At 47.6% G+C, this 14,320-nt stretch overlaps 7 protein-coding genes across 7 annotated transcripts; 4 read left to right on the top strand and 3 right to left on the bottom strand.

Annotated features, from left to right (window-relative positions):
* The first annotated feature begins 2 nt into the window (after window positions 1-2).
* On the top strand, window positions 3-3,615 carry F4822DRAFT_253923 (uncharacterized protein). Its single transcript, XM_051454492.1, has 3 exons — window positions 3-321; window positions 388-2,380; window positions 2,440-3,615. Exons 1-3 carry the CDS (start codon window positions 198-200, stop codon window positions 3,332-3,334), a joined length of 3,012 nt encoding a protein of 1,003 aa, XP_051314490.1. The 5' UTR covers window positions 3-197; the 3' UTR covers window positions 3,335-3,615.
* A 252-nt stretch (window positions 3,616-3,867) lies between these two features.
* F4822DRAFT_403635 (PITH domain-containing protein) lies at window positions 3,868-5,152 on the top strand. The gene is made up of 2 exons (XM_051458140.1): window positions 3,868-4,270; window positions 4,457-5,152. The coding sequence occupies exons 1-2, from the start codon at window positions 4,005-4,007 to the stop codon at window positions 4,857-4,859; spliced, it is 669 nt and encodes a 222-aa protein (XP_051314489.1). The 5' UTR covers window positions 3,868-4,004; the 3' UTR covers window positions 4,860-5,152.
* On the bottom strand, window positions 4,687-5,999 carry F4822DRAFT_443545 (DUF814-domain-containing protein; the record flags this gene model as incomplete). Its single annotated transcript, XM_051463128.1, has 4 exons — window positions 4,687-5,246; window positions 5,304-5,684; window positions 5,822-5,861; window positions 5,923-5,999. The coding sequence occupies 4 exons, from the start codon at window positions 5,997-5,999 to the stop codon at window positions 5,100-5,102; spliced, it is 645 nt and encodes a 214-aa protein (XP_051314488.1). The 3' UTR covers window positions 4,687-5,099.
* Window positions 6,000-6,215: 216 nt separating this feature from the next.
* On the top strand, window positions 6,216-7,579 carry F4822DRAFT_253897 (translation protein). Its single transcript, XM_051454491.1, has one exon. The coding sequence runs from the start codon at window positions 6,380-6,382 to the stop codon at window positions 7,433-7,435; it is 1,056 nt and encodes a 351-aa protein (XP_051314487.1). The 5' UTR covers window positions 6,216-6,379; the 3' UTR covers window positions 7,436-7,579.
* On the bottom strand, window positions 7,580-8,528 carry F4822DRAFT_253896 (DUF1783-domain-containing protein). Its single transcript, XM_051454490.1, has 2 exons — window positions 8,255-8,528; window positions 7,580-8,187 (listed from the first exon to the last, which is right to left on the bottom strand). Exons 1-2 carry the CDS (start codon window positions 8,409-8,411, stop codon window positions 7,724-7,726), a joined length of 621 nt encoding a protein of 206 aa, XP_051314486.1. The 5' UTR covers window positions 8,412-8,528; the 3' UTR covers window positions 7,580-7,723.
* Window positions 8,529-8,687: 159 nt separating this feature from the next.
* Window positions 8,688-9,518, top strand: F4822DRAFT_253865 (putative 60S ribosomal protein L26-1). Its single transcript, XM_051454489.1, has 3 exons — window positions 8,688-8,820; window positions 8,905-9,017; window positions 9,079-9,518. Exons 1-3 carry the CDS (start codon window positions 8,802-8,804, stop codon window positions 9,358-9,360), a joined length of 414 nt encoding a protein of 137 aa, XP_051314485.1. The 5' UTR covers window positions 8,688-8,801; the 3' UTR covers window positions 9,361-9,518.
* A 1,221-nt stretch (window positions 9,519-10,739) lies between these two features.
* F4822DRAFT_429327 (uncharacterized protein) lies at window positions 10,740-14,015 on the bottom strand (the record flags this gene model as incomplete). The annotated part of the gene is made up of 3 exons (XM_051461074.1): window positions 10,740-11,079; window positions 11,127-13,311; window positions 13,529-14,015. 3 exons carry the CDS (start codon window positions 14,013-14,015, stop codon window positions 10,740-10,742), a joined length of 3,012 nt encoding a protein of 1,003 aa, XP_051314484.1.
* Window positions 14,016-14,320: the final 305 nt, after the last annotated feature.

The raw sequence follows: 14,320 nt of genomic DNA, 5'->3' as shown, positions 1-14,320 counted from the left end.
CCATTTTTTCGACTCTTCATCCCTCGATGCATTATCGACCTCGAACATCACCTCAAAGAACACCTTCTTTTAAACGGATTGTAGTCGTACTACTCTCTAGTCCTTCGTCCACATTCTTTGGCTCTTTAAAGCCCTCGCTATGTACGATCAAGGACGGTTAACATTTGAGAGAATATCTATCGAGCTTCGCTCTCCGAATGACTGACCGTCAAATCACTGAATCTTCCATCGGACTCGCAGGACGCCTTTCTCATTTATCTTATGGAGTAACCAAGGCGGAGGATCGCGGATGGAAATCCACGAGAAACTTCGCTCAGAGTAGTACGTCTTCAAAAATCCGATTTCCCTCACAGGGTTCCCCGTTCATTCACTAACATTTCGTCAAAGCTCCTGTGCTTAAAGAGCTTGGCCCTTACGAAACATGGCTTCTACCTACTGGTATTACTAGTGTACCAACACCAGGTACATCAGTTCACAGCTCATTCCAGACGAACCGGAATCAGCAAAAATGGTTACTAAAGGCTCATCCTGAAGCTCGCCTGGGAAATGAGTGTTTTCATGACCAACTACGATCATCCCATTCACCAATGCTGCTTCAAGAGGGTGAAGCACAGAACTCATCTCTTTTCTCAATCGGCGAACTAACTGATACGAGTGAAACGCAGAAAGTGTCTGGGGCCCCCTTACTAGCAATTGCTACTGGTGAAGCGAATGATGTCCTCTGCCTAACGAAGCCAAGTTCAGAAGAATGGCGATGGCACGACGATGACAGCGTGTCCATCCAAGTTTCAGGCGTAGCGGACGACTACGAATCAGTTTTCTTCCAGGAGGAAGTTGCAGTGCCCATCCGCCGTTTAAAATGCGTGGTCGATTTCAAAAGATACGATCCAACGCGCTGGGTAGTCGTACAGAGGGACTCCGGTACTAGGATATTTAAGCCAGAATATCGTAGAGTCCCCACCCTCTCGGAGTGTAATAGCGCAGGAAGACCGACTCGTATTGTAGCTAATCCGCTACTCTCTATTCCAATTGACCGTACTGGAGGAAATCCACATTCAGACGCATCTTTCAACCCCGGTGTAAGATCAAGACCGCCTCAACTTGGAATCATCGACGAATGTGGATATTGGAGTGTTTGGGATATCGCCTATCTCAAAACCAGGTCATCAGGGAAACCCAAGGCTAAACTGGACAAATGTGGACAAATTGAGAGAGGTGTCTTGCGCCATCTTCCCGCTAGAGGCACGGGCGGGCCACAATGGCACAAACTACTCTGGGTTGACTGTCCAAGAAGCTCATTAGAAGAATCGCAGACAGCTGAATTTGAGGAAGATGCAGATACCCTTGAATCACAAGGCCCTTTCCCGCAGCTCGTGCGATCCTCAACATTGCTTTTGTGCAATTCAAAAGTAGTAAAGTTACTCGATCTTACTAAGGACTCATTTCTACCCAATTTGCCTTTTATAGGAGAAGGGGGTCGAGATTGTATTCTGGACGTGCATGGAAATCCACAAAACAGCCAATACGTCTTCGTCCTAACTGCGTTGAAATTATTCGTGGTCAGGATACATTCAGCACCTGTAGAAGATTGGGGAGAACCACAGAAGCAATGGAATATTGTACTGGTGATATCTCATTTGAGGAATAGTCTTGACCACGCCCTCAAACTCAGCGTCGCGCCGGGACCTGGGTCGCCCACACAAGCCACATCTCTTGTTCACGTACATTCCAACAGTAACAAACAGATCGACCTTTTCTTCGTTGCCATGTCAAAAACCAATCCTTCCATGGTCACTTATCACCGGGAGGGTGTTGCTACAGAGGCTTTTCAACATACGTCTGTGGATTCAGGGGTTCAGACTATGTGTCTTCATCCTACACCGGTTGCTTTGAGGCCTTCAAACCCGCCCTCCCAATCTGCACGTAGCCTCGCCAAACAAGAGGTTCGATTTTACCAGCTTGCTACCCTCACAACAGATATGTGTCTCTTCTCTACACTCTGTGTGTCTACCTCTATTTTTCCTATACACCGAATAAGTCGCCCCAGTTGCAAAGCATCCCGGACGAAGGACTACTCCAAGGAAAGGAGAAGGCTCTTAAAACACATGTCTGCACGCTTCGTCATTCCAGATGACATCACCGGTCATGATGATGGACTCCTACAAGCCACCACCAGGAGGCCTAGGGCTTTCCCACAGTGGCCGACGATACAGAGAGATATCGGTATATTTTACGAGCACCTTTGCGCGATTACCGGTGGACGGATAGAGGAGCCTATGGGGCTTCGAGACGAGGGAAGGCCAGGAATCAATCCGTTCGACAACGTCCATGTTAATGTTCAACAAGCTATTGAAAATGGTATTATGCCTGCTACGACTCTGTAAGCTGAAATTCTATTTTTTTTTTCTCCATAATATCAAAAGCTAACCAGAATTGCAGTTTTGAGATGATTGGGAAAGAAAGGCTGCCTAATGATACAGATCTTTCCACTGAATGGAGAATCCAAATAGAGCGACTCAGACATGTCGACCCAAACGTGCGGTTATTAGGTTTCGATCAACCACAGCGCCAGATCACTAGATGCTCGAATTCATTACAAGATATGTATTCCATGCTCCTGGAAATGACGAGCGGTTCTAGTATCAACGGAGAGGCACAGGATTGGATACAAGAGGCAAGGTACACAGTATTTCGACAAATGGCCTGCGATACATATTTATCTCTCTTTGGACTAGTCCATCGTCCAGTGGATATAGACGAAAGCCAACAATTACTTCTACATGATTTAGATAATATGGCGATTGATAGTCAACAAGCAAGCCGGGCAGGGAGTGTCGCTATGTCACAGTCGGGGGAATCTATTACCAGTTCCAAGAGGTCAAAGTCAGAAGAACCCCAAGGAGAGGATCCCGCTATGACTCTTCTAAGATCGTATACAGGCACGGGTAATTTTGTACCCGCAAAGAATACGGCGCTTTTAGACAAATGGAAAGTCGGAGCCAATCCTGAGGACTATGTGTTCGATCTGGATAGGAACAGAGAAGTTACTCCGGCCATGCAAAAGAGAGCAAAGCAGCTGGCCCGCGAAAGCCGGAAAAGACGAAGAGCTGAAACGCTTTTTAAGGGGACCCAGGAACCAACTCTGCCTGCAACCCAGCCGGTTCCTGATATCCACTCCTACAACCAGCATAGTCAACCTCTCAAGCAGTATTCGCAAAGTCAGGCTATCATGTCGGACGCGATACAGACCATGTCCCAACCAGTTACTGGTGCTTTCGGTCGCAGAGAGGAGAGGCCGAAGAAAAAACAAAAGAGGAGAAAAGGAGGTTTCTAGTTGGGATGAATATGCCTTCAACTACGTCCTCGTCAGCCAAATGCATTTTTGGCTATTAGATTTAGACTGAGTTCATTCTATGGTTGTGTATAGAATTTGGTACTTTTAGATTTTCTAGATAGGACCTCACTAAAATGACCATGTGATGCCTCGATATTAGGCCATAGCTAATTGCAATGAGTTTCTACTCTTACTTCGTGATGGGGGACAAAGGGGTAAGGCCGTCTAAAGAGCTTGATAGTGTCTACCTACGGCCAGGTTGTATTCACAGACCTTCGTCCTATCTTTTGAAATGAAAATTTTCAAGTCTGTGTCAATAACCATCTTGTAGATGATATGTCCACAGACCTCGATTTATTTTTATTTATTTTTCAAGGTCAAAGAGGGATCGTGGCGTTTGTCACGAAGTCCGTGGGTTGAAGCCTAAAATTTAGGCTTGTATAACGTAGTTTTGGTGGGTGATTGCACCGTAGCTACCCGCTACACAGGCCTATTTCTACTGCAATTACCCGCTATCTATATAAGGTAATCACTCGCTCTCTCCTCTGCATCTCAACAACTTGGCCATACCATCCATCTATTTCATCTTTCCTCTTTCCACGCATAGATACCCAGTTCATAAAAATATCATCATATATTGCATCATCTACTATAAACATCAAATTAAAAAATGTCTCACTGTCATAACGAACACTCGGGTTATGGCGGCCACAACCACGACCACCACCATGATCATGTTCACGATCATTCAGATGACATCACACCGGCTCTACAGCACAGTTTATACAACTTTATTAATTTCGATGGTATTACTACATTTAACGAAGCCCGGTCTGGTTCTGGGAAAGCCGTCATTGAGAAGGACTGGTCCGAATGTATGAACCCGTTACCTGAGCTCGTCAGTGATGCCGATGAACAGATTCTCATGAACGTGCCGTGAGTAACACCCCTTTTTATATCTTACATCATTGATGCTGTTGCCTGATCCCCTATATACACCCCACCCAATACATACGCCTCTATGCACCTACCCGCGTTTCATTTATCATCATTATATTACTATCCCCTCACCATCCGACTCGACTCGACTCAGTGTAAGTATCTCCCCTAACTCCCATCCAGGTTCACCGGCCAAGTAAAACTCCACGCCATTCTGCTACGCACCTCCCCCTCCCCCTCAGCGCCACAGACGCTAAAAGTATTCATCAACCGCGACGACCTCGATTTTAACACAGCAGAGGATCTCCCCCCAACCCAGACCTTTGAACTGTCCCAGACAGACGAAATCCAAGAGCTCCCCGTTAAGCGCGCGTTATTCGGGAGTGTTCAACGCTTGACGCTGTTCTTTGAGGATAACTTCAGTGATGACGCGGATGATGTCACGAGATTGAGTTATATCGGATTCCGTGGTGAGTGGATGCAGCTTGGTCGCGCGCCGGTGAATATTTTATACGAGGCGGCGCCGAACCCGAATGATCATAAGGTTCGGGGTGTCGGTGTGCGAAAGGTTGGACGGGGAGTCTAATGGGGTGTGGAGAAGAGGTGGGAAACTCGGAAATAGGGAGGTAGGATTATAATGGTGGTTTACGATGAGTCTGCGAATTAGTGATTGGTGATTCAAAACTAAAAGGCGCCTTTTACGTAGCCATTCGGTGTTGAGCAAAGGGGTATCAAGTCAATAGCCTCGATGGATGGATGGGCCGAAGCGTTATTGTTCATTGCAAAATTTGGTTGTAGTGTGCGTTTTATTAGGCAGTTTCTTTAGTCACATAAAATCTTCCTCCCAATCTGCAGCCCGGTTCTGATTACTCGAGGACTCCATGTTTTCCTCTGTGAATAGGTCATCGTAGGCGTGATCCTTTTGCCATTTTTTCTCTTGTCTCTCCTTCTGCACTCTGGCTTCTTCCTTTTTCTATTCATATGGTTAATCGGATTACCCCTTAATGTGGAGATGGAGACTGGGACGTACCCGTTGTTGTTGCGCGGCTTGATCCCTCTTCCTTAATTCTCTTCTGTGGTCTTCTCTCTCTTGCTGGAGGTCAGGTTGCTTCTCGACTTTGGTCTTGTTGAGGCGGTTGATGATCATGTTTTCTCGTGTGGACACTAGGATCTTTTTGACTCGCCGTTGGTCCTTGAAGCTTACTTGACCAACAGCCATGCTTCCATCTTTCTTAAGGTTGGACCAGGGTGTGTAGATGATGGTGATATTATCCTTCTTGTTCCCTTCGATCGAGTTGGCCTTAGTCAACTGCGCCAAGTCCGTTAAGAGATCCTCGGGTATGTTGTCCCATGTGTCGCCCTCGTTGAGTCTTAGGTAGATATGCGCACTCGAGAGTTTGTCTACGTGAAACTGCTCATATTGTATGAGACCAGGCCCCTTTCCGAAAATAATCATTCAACAAATTGAGGAGTTTTCATACCCTGGGGAAAATGAGTATAACAGGCCCGGATAAGTATTTTTCAAACCCAGATGATATCGCAACTCACCAGACATCCTCCTCCCAGCCATACTTGATTAATTCCTCGTCTTTTCGATTTCGTCAGTATATAGATCTCTTTGATCGTCCAAGATCGGGTTCAGAAGTCACCCACTCTCAAATTTGTCCTTGCCAACGTAGACGAACGCCGGGGGGTCCACGACCGTCGATTTGAAATAATAAACCATTTCGACACCGATTCGAGGGATATCAAGTATTAAATGAGAAGAATAATATGATACTTTTTTATAATCCAAAGAATAGAGTACCTAGGTAGTTTTTTTGATAGGAACTTCTTTAGCAGGTCCAGGCTTACCCACCAAAGAAAAGGTACTTAGGTACATACCCACAACTCCGCAGATAATCCCGTGCGACGGAGACCCACTTTACATTTTTCAACGCCGAGTCTTTTAAGCTTCAACTCAATTTATCGATATTCAATTCGTTATTCATTCACCAACGATCAGACGACCAACTTTACTGAAGAAACCGATAGAACGAATACAATAGACGTCGGATCGGGAGGAAATAATAGAATTGGGCACATACCCACCAGCTCCCAGCGACAATGGCATCCCGCATGCCAGCCCGCTGGGCAGCCACCCTCTCTAAACCCTCCTCATCCCTCCTCTGCAGCAGCACCCCCCGAATCCTCATCACCGAACGACACACCCTCCTCCCGCGTACCGTTCGGCGGGGCGTGAAATACGGCTGGTCGACGCAAAATCCGCTCGTGCGTCCAACACGATTCAACCAGCAATCCGCCGGTCTCCCAGCCCTAACAACCGGCCCCGCGGCAGCTCTCAAGCGCAAGGAGCAATCGACGCCCCTACGAACGGGTGTCCTAGCCATCAAGAAGGGTGTATCCGCTATGTACAACTCCAAGGGTCAAAGATTACCATGTACAATCCTACAAATGGACCAAGTCCAAGTCGTAGCCTCAAAAACGCGCGCTAAGAACGGGTACTGGGCCGTACAAGTCGGCTTCGGTCAACGAGAAGCATCGAACGTAACCTCACCTTTACTCGGGTACTACGAAGCCAAAGGCGTAGCACCTAAACGACATCTCGCAGAGTTTAAAGTGCGTAGTGAGAACGGTTTATTACCGGTGGGAGTCCAATTACAACCGGATTGGTTCAAATTAGGCCAGTACGTGGATGCGCGGAGTAACAGCCGGGGCATGGGTTTCGCGGGTGGTATGAAAAGACACGGTTTCGCGGGTCAGGAGGCGAGTCACGGTAATTCGAAGAATCATCGTACGATTGGTACTTCTGGGCCTAGTCAGGGTGGTGGTTCCCGTGTACATCCCGGGAAGAAGATGCCGGGGCGTATGGGTGGACAGCAGGTTACGGTGCAGAATTTGAAGGTGTTGAAGGTGGATAATGACATGGGTATTGTGGTTGTCAAAGGCCATGTTGCGGGCCCTAAGGGCTGCATTGTGAAGATCGCTGATGCGATTAAGAGACCGCCTCCTGCGGAGACGTTTATTGAGAAGACGAGACGTCTGTTGCTGGAAAGAAATACAGGCCATGAGGAGAGGTTGCTGGCTGCGAGGGAGGCACATTTGGAGCTTAAAGACGCGCGAAAGGAAAGCAGGATAGGAGCTACGGTGGCTTCATTGTAGAATTGTATTGTATATAAAAAGTATACATGCATTTTTGTACCATATGATATGGATGCTATGTTGTACATGGATATTCACCTCTGAATGATGAATGATATTGCAGAACACTTATCCTGCTTGGTATAAACCTCGTTTTATCCCTACTTCAATTCCTTCTCTGAAGCAATAAAAACGTGATATCCGGATGTTCATCTTGGTCAACGGTATAGCCTGACCTTACGTCTCTATAAGGCATCCTGAGGGGGATATCGGCCTTATAGCAGAAGCTAAACAGACAACGACATCTCTTCACTTAAGTTGCTGTCTAAATCCCCTTGTAGCTGCCTCCTTCTCATCCTCATCCATGGGGAAAGCCTGAATCGCCTTGAACGAATCATCACCATCCAATAAATCAAGCCTCGTCCCATCCGGCCTCTCCAGACTCCATTCTGTCGTCTCGAACAGCCCTCGGGCAGTAGGTCGCATACTAGTAAACCGCATAACAGCAGTATTCCGCGTGCCGCGCACGGAAAATTGGATATTGATGCGCCCCCGTAGTTGGTTCATCTCGCCTGAGATCCATGGAATCTGGTGCTTGAAGTATATCTCGTCACCTAGGTACTCGCGCGCTTTTTTGTTTGTACGTAGGGCGTAGAGCGTCGAGGCTACGACGGGGCTGGAAAGTTTTTGGTAGTTGAAGATGGCGACGCTGGAGGCGGCGATTAGGGCGAGGAAGATGGGGAATGTACGGGACCAGCGGAAAGTAGATATATCTAAGTATGACATGTTAGTGTGTGTATAAAATCAGAAAAGTGTAGAGGCATGGAGAGGTGGACGAACTTGGTAGTTCCCGATCTGGACGTCTCTCCATGAGAGGTCCATCACCGGGTTTGGGCGCTGCGACTAACGTCCGCCTTTGGAATTGGTTTCTTGTTGTCGCAGTAGATTGATTTCTTAATGATGGAAGCTCCCTCCGGCGCATTAATCTTGACCACATCTTTTATGATGATAAATCTTGAAATTGTTTCAAGATCTTCACTGTCGGCATGGAAATAATTCTTTGAGTTCCATCCCACCTTGAAATCATACTAGGCGGACTAGCATGATACTACGTCGGTACGTACCTCTCGAGTTCCGCTAAAGTGGATCTACTTGCTCAGATGATCAAGCCACTGCTGCAAGCCACCGGAGTATCTAATCGGAAAACTCGATTAAACGAGGCTTGACCCCCACCCCGGTTAGGGCACTCTCAAAATTTCGTGCCCACCAATTCTCTCGTTCAATTTCATCTTTTTACAAACCGTGAACCTCTGCCAATTTTTTTCAATTCCCCTTCGTCTTTCCGGAAATTCGACAACTCCCTCATCACCCAACACCAACCGACAAAATGACGAAGGTAAACTCAGGTATGTCTATCTTCTATTCCTATTTATTTTAATACCTTTTTGCTGTTAATTGAAACGTGTTATGCTGACAGATTTTTTCAATAGGTATCGCCAGCTCGCGACGAAAGTCGAGAAAGGCGCACTTCAGCGCCTCCTCCGGTGAGCGCCGTGTTATCATGAGCGCTCCCCTCAGCAAGGAGCTGCGTGAGAAGTACAATGTAAGTTCCCATCACCCTTCAACACTTCGTTTTTTTCCTTTTTAACACATTTTCCGTACAGGTCCGCAGCATCCCCGTCCGAAAGGATGACGAAGTCACCATCGTCCGAGGCACCAACAAGGGCCGCGAGGGCAAGGTCACCTCTGTCTACCGTCTCAAGTACCAAATCCACATCGAGCGTGTCACCCGCGAGAAGGCCTCCGGCCAGAGCGTCCCCCTCGGCATCCACCCCAGCAAGGTCGTCATCACCAAGCTAAAGCTCGACAAGGACCGTGAGAACATCCTAGAGCGCATCAAGGTTGGCCGCGAGCTTCGATCTAAGGGCAAGGCTGCTGCCAAATAAACGATGTCATTCTCACATACCTAACAATCCATCCACCACCTTTTCTACTTCGGTCTATCAGCCTGGCGAAAGGGGAAGGAAGGAAAATACCCATTGGTAGCTTAACGAGCAACAGCAACAGTAGGATCACAAATTCCTTCTGCGAAACGTTGATGATTTACGGGAGGAATCACGGAAATTATGGCGTCTTACGAGGGTACAATATCATCTGCTATCCCCGACATCATCGAGGGATAACATCGGATCGGGGCTTTTTGATTGCATGGGAGGAAACTCGATCGATCAGCATCTAGATGCGGCGGCACAACGTACCGAATGAAAAACAATTGCATGCATACAATGGCCATTTCACAGTTCTCGCTTGTGAAATGTTCCATGGGAGGTTCTTCCCGAAGTCTTGATTTCCGATTGATGATATGCTATACTATGCATCTATGCTGTAGTACGCAACCGTCAGGCTCACCTCTAGGATACCGGGACAGTCAAGACTTCCCTACACATGAAATTTTCTCAGACGGACATGATACCTAGCCACGTAAGTACTATCTCGTAAGCTTTTCTAGTAATCATGATCATATCACCCCTTCAAAGTAAGAAGAATACATCCGCCAGGATATCTCCGCGTCAACTTCAATCCTTTGGTTTTCGAGGTATACGACTGGCGAAAAGAAAAGCAAGCGAAGGGAGTATATGAATCACCCATCTATTTCGCCCCCTCGCCTGCAGACTGTCAACCAGTAGATGTGCGAGTAGCGCATTGATGAGGTTGGGAGTTTGATGGTGAGGCACATCCTCTATCCCCATTTCTCATATTGGTCAATTTTAGAAAAAAGGAAGAAAAAAGATATAGCATAAGTTATCAAACTACTCCAATCTTGCTTGCCTCTGTCGTCCAATGCCAATAATGAATATACCGAGTGTCCGATCAATATCACGATTTCATTTTTCCGTTGAACAGCATTAGTCAATCAATATTTTACAAATCACAACCATAAGCGCATCAAAGAAGCTAATGTTATACACAGTAAAATCATCGTCGCGGTGTTTTAAACCTAGCGATAACACATCTGCCGAATACAGTACACTCCTCCGGCTACCGACTGATCTCCTTTTCGTTTCCGTCAAAATTATCGACTTGTTATGTTCAACGTAAAACTAAAACTAAATGTACTCCGACCGAGAAGTGAAGAGAAAGAAGAGAAACCCCCCCGAAAAGGTATTAAATAATCTTCGGCTAGTAAAAAGTACTTATCAATAATGCCCTTGCCGATTCCGTAAAGAAATGAAGTTAATGATACAGACATGCGTTGATAACAAATGATGTTCATAAAGTTGATGGTGTTATCTGGCGTCAAGTATGATTATCTGTCTGGTGGTGTTTAGCGGAGATTCTCGGATCCGACGACGCGGCGGAGCTTTTGCTCCTGGCCATCTCTGAAGGTGTCGATATCTTCAGAGCGTGTGCCATTGGGGGGACGGTTCTCCCCTGTTTTCGACGCAGGTGGCTGGCTACTGTAATCGGCCACCTTGTCTCCGGACTCGCCTAAGGCACGAGCCGCTGCGTTGGAGATTGACGGATTGAGCGACGCAGCTGCGTAACCATTGAGGGGAGGTAAATATCCTGTAGCCGTGGTTGATGAGATCGCACCAGGGAGGGCCATTCCACTAGTCGAGCCTTTCTTCAGCATAGTTTGCCAGAGGTCGTTACCAGATTTGTTACTAGAAGAAGTCAGCTTAATCGTTGCCTCGATTATTCCATTGCATACCTAGATCTCTCAATGACACGCCTGGTCGACGTGTTCTCCATCTTTCGAGCGACAGAGCCTTCGGATGACTTTGTCGATGAAGCAATACCGACACCTTCCATCAGTTTGCCTATATCCTGTACACCGTCCTCTACTCGCGACGCCGAAATCTTCACTGCCTTCACATCACCATTTCGGCCGGCGTCACTCGGGGCGACAATAGGGATTGCCTTGCTTGTTTTCTGGAAACCAAACTCGCCCTGTCGACCGATTGGAAGCTCTCTTCGCAAAGGCGATTGAGATTTTACAGGAGAGGGCGGATAGAAATCCTTACCATCGAACTTCGGCAAACGCAATCCTCCGCTCGGAATCTGACCCCAGTAATTGACCCGAGCAAGCTTCTCTTCCGGAGTCAACTCACGCGCATAGACGTAATCACGAGAAACACGCGGGTCAACACCTTGTGGAAGTGTCCCGATGAGGTACGGTACTCGGCCGTACATGTTGCCAGCGTTCCAATTACCTTGCTGGTTCGACGGCAACGAACCCGCAGGCAGCCACTGATTGAGACCATACGATCCAGGAAGACCAATTCGTGCTCCAGAGCCGGGACCCTCAGACTGAGATGTAAAGGTTGGGAAGCGGATTCCATTACTGTTAGAGGTTGATTCGACGTTCTTAGACGAGTCAGATGTGGCGGGCTCTCTTTTGCCCTTGTCATGAATGCACGATTCCAAAACTGGGTCCGAAGCAAACGGAATATTGGCACCATTGTTAGAGTTGAGGCCAACTGCCGCAGGCTTCCATGTCTTTTCAGACTTCGAGGCGAATCTCTCAGACCAATGGAGTTGTTGAGAGATGCCGCGGCCACGATCGCTAGCAGTGATCGAGCTATTTTCGGAAGCGTTAGCTCCTCGGAAACTCTTAACACTCGATTGTCCCGAGGGAATTTTCCAATGCTGTCCCTGCTGAACTGACTCCATAGCAGCTATATCCTTGGGGGGATAATACGTAGCCTCATAAATGAGCTGGTTTTGGTAGGTAGTTTCAAATCGTTGCAAGTCATTTCGCAACTTCTCAGCCTCTTCATCGGTCCACTTTTCATCAATCTGGTGCTTGTTGAAATGCTTTTGGTTCTCATGGTATTTTAGCGACTCTCGGAGTGTATCAATCTGGCGTCTCGTAATTTCGCTAGGCCGAATCGATGTTATATGCGGATGATGCAACATTCCTTGGTTGGGAATGGGCGGTGGTTGCATTGGGTGAGAGCTACCACCCGTGCTAGGAGGGCCGGGAAATCGAGGAGCCATTACAGGAGGACCAAAAGTTGGTGCAGCCGGGGATGGTTGGTTCATAGAACCCATGGAGCCTACATTAGGGGTAGCAAATGCCGGCGAACTAATCATGCCATGCGGAAAGTATGGATTCGGCACCAGCATCGGTTGGCCGGGTCCATACGGCGCAGGATAGATTACGTTGCCGTTGGAGTAAAACGGCCGATTAGGCTCAAATTGATCTCGAGGTGCAATCTTAATGGGCGACGGTCGCGGTTTCTTATCGCCAGCGCCATCCTGGGTCTTAACTTCCTTCGTTGCCTCCTCATTGCTCTGCTGGCTCGGTGTAAACTGAGGTAGTCTCATTGCAGGATGAACAAAATGGGGAGGCGGCGTACCATATCCCATAGGAACACCAGGGGGAGGGAATGGATACATTGGCATAGGCAAGCCCATGTGCTGGAAAAATCCAGGGTGGCCAGGAAACAATGGCGAGATCAGTGGATGAGGTCCGTGGCCTCCGATGCCGTTGCTTGCTTCGGGCTTCTCATTATTAGACGTCTCTGTGGAGTTATGTGCGCCGGCGACCGAGCGATCCTTGTCCCACTTTGCAGTAGGGGATACCGAGCCACGAGTGTTAGGTACAATCCGACCTCCAGCAGTAACTCGAATATGAGTTGGCGAAGTAACCGCTTTGAAGAACTTCTGGAAACCTTCACTCTGCTGAGCTAGAGGCTCCGCGGGCGCACAAATCGGCTGCTTCGGGGCATTTTCGGAAGCGACACGACCTCGATAGTCCCACTGAGTACGACGCGACTTCTTCCCTTGGAAAAGGATCTCGTCGCTCTCCGTAGATGAAGAAACATCTTCGTGTCCTTTCAGGCGTTGGGCCTGAGTGGACATTGTCTCGCACGAAGCCTTTACAATACCCACTGCGCCTGTTAGTACTAAAATAATATAAAATCTTGGTTCCAGTGAGATGGGAACTCCTAAAAGGGGGGGTAGAATACGGGAAGATAATGGTGGGCACGAGAAAGCGATTGTCCCGTCTCCCAACGGGGTGAATAGAGAGAAGTGCAAGATTGATGCGAAGGATGATATAGAAAAGGAGTGATGGCATGGAACAAAACAAAGATTCCATATACTTACCAACATCAAGGTTATCCTGGAGTTTACGAGGAATCGTACGAGAAACCGTGTCTCTGAGCTGGAGCAGCTCGTTGATGGTATAGGTGCGTGACTCCATACAGCAGTTAATTGTGGCGAACAGGAAATATGTTCGCTTCGATTCGATGGCGGTGTAGCGAAACAGCGTCTGAAATGCGCCCTCCTTGGTGAAATCCGCAGATAGGGTCTCGACTATGAGGAGCAAAGCTGCGGATAACTGTTTCGGGATCTTGTCGTTAGTAATAAGCTTCTGTAATTCTAGCTGAGAGAATAAGAAGATAGGGACTCTTTCGGGTAGCGGAACTAATTGAGAAGGGTTTCCCTCGACACCAGGGTCGATTGTGACTTGGATTATTTCCTTGTCATCTCCCAAACAGAACCAAACGGTTTTCAGCATCCGGGCGGTGATCGGGACATCGTGCTCTTGCGCGAATTTGAACTGATTTCCAAAACCACTACCCTTCGCCATCATGAAAAGCGACCGAACAGTGTCGGTCTTTTCTCCCCTGATTATTCAACAGAGGACATCAAAGTAGAATAGAAGTTGGGCAAGTCCGGATAGTACAGTGTTGATGGGTGGAATATGTAAACTAATATGATTTGGGACTATGCTTGTAGGCTAACGAGTGCAGTTCATAAAAATGGAGTGTAGTAATGAAGCACCTTGGGGACATAAACCCCCTGAAGGCCAAGATATCAGGGTATTTGCCAATGGGTTGGAGTGCGGAGGGATGGGGTATGAAGATGAAGTGCATAAAGTTGGGAGGTTTGGTG

The sequence above is a fragment of the Hypoxylon trugodes genome, assembly GCF_022578975.1.
Source record: "Hypoxylon trugodes strain CBS 135444 unplaced genomic scaffold F4822scaffold_5, whole genome shotgun sequence".
Classification (NCBI taxonomy): domain Eukaryota; kingdom Fungi; phylum Ascomycota; class Sordariomycetes; order Xylariales; family Hypoxylaceae; genus Hypoxylon; species Hypoxylon trugodes.
This window is presented reverse-complemented; position numbering and strand designations above follow the sequence as displayed.

Excerpts from the sequence above, each read along its gene's own strand:
- F4822DRAFT_253896 (XM_051454490.1), bottom strand. The coding sequence starts at position 8,411 with ATGTGGTCAAGATTAATGCGCCGGAGGGAGCTTCCATCATTAAGAAAT. Across the intron at positions 8,188-8,254 it reads TCCAGATCGGGAACTACCAA|ATATATCTACTTTCCGCTGG; the intron begins GTTCGTCCACCT and ends TGTCATACTTAG.
- F4822DRAFT_253923 (XM_051454492.1), top strand. The coding sequence starts at position 198 with ATGACTGACCGTCAAATCACTGAATCTTCCATCGGACTCGCAGGACGC. Across the intron at positions 322-387 it reads GAGAAACTTCGCTCAGAGTA|CTCCTGTGCTTAAAGAGCTT; the intron begins GTACGTCTTCAA and ends ATTTCGTCAAAG. Across the intron at positions 2,381-2,439 it reads ATTATGCCTGCTACGACTCT|TTTTGAGATGATTGGGAAAG; the intron begins GTAAGCTGAAAT and ends CCAGAATTGCAG.
- F4822DRAFT_403635 (XM_051458140.1), top strand. The coding sequence starts at position 4,005 with ATGTCTCACTGTCATAACGAACACTCGGGTTATGGCGGCCACAACCAC. Across the intron at positions 4,271-4,456 it reads CAGATTCTCATGAACGTGCC|GTTCACCGGCCAAGTAAAAC; the intron begins GTGAGTAACACC and ends ACTCCCATCCAG.
- F4822DRAFT_253865 (XM_051454489.1), top strand. Across the intron at positions 9,018-9,078 it reads AGCTGCGTGAGAAGTACAAT|GTCCGCAGCATCCCCGTCCG; the intron begins GTAAGTTCCCAT and ends TTTTCCGTACAG.
- F4822DRAFT_253897 (XM_051454491.1), top strand. The coding sequence starts at position 6,380 with ATGGCATCCCGCATGCCAGCCCGCTGGGCAGCCACCCTCTCTAAACCC.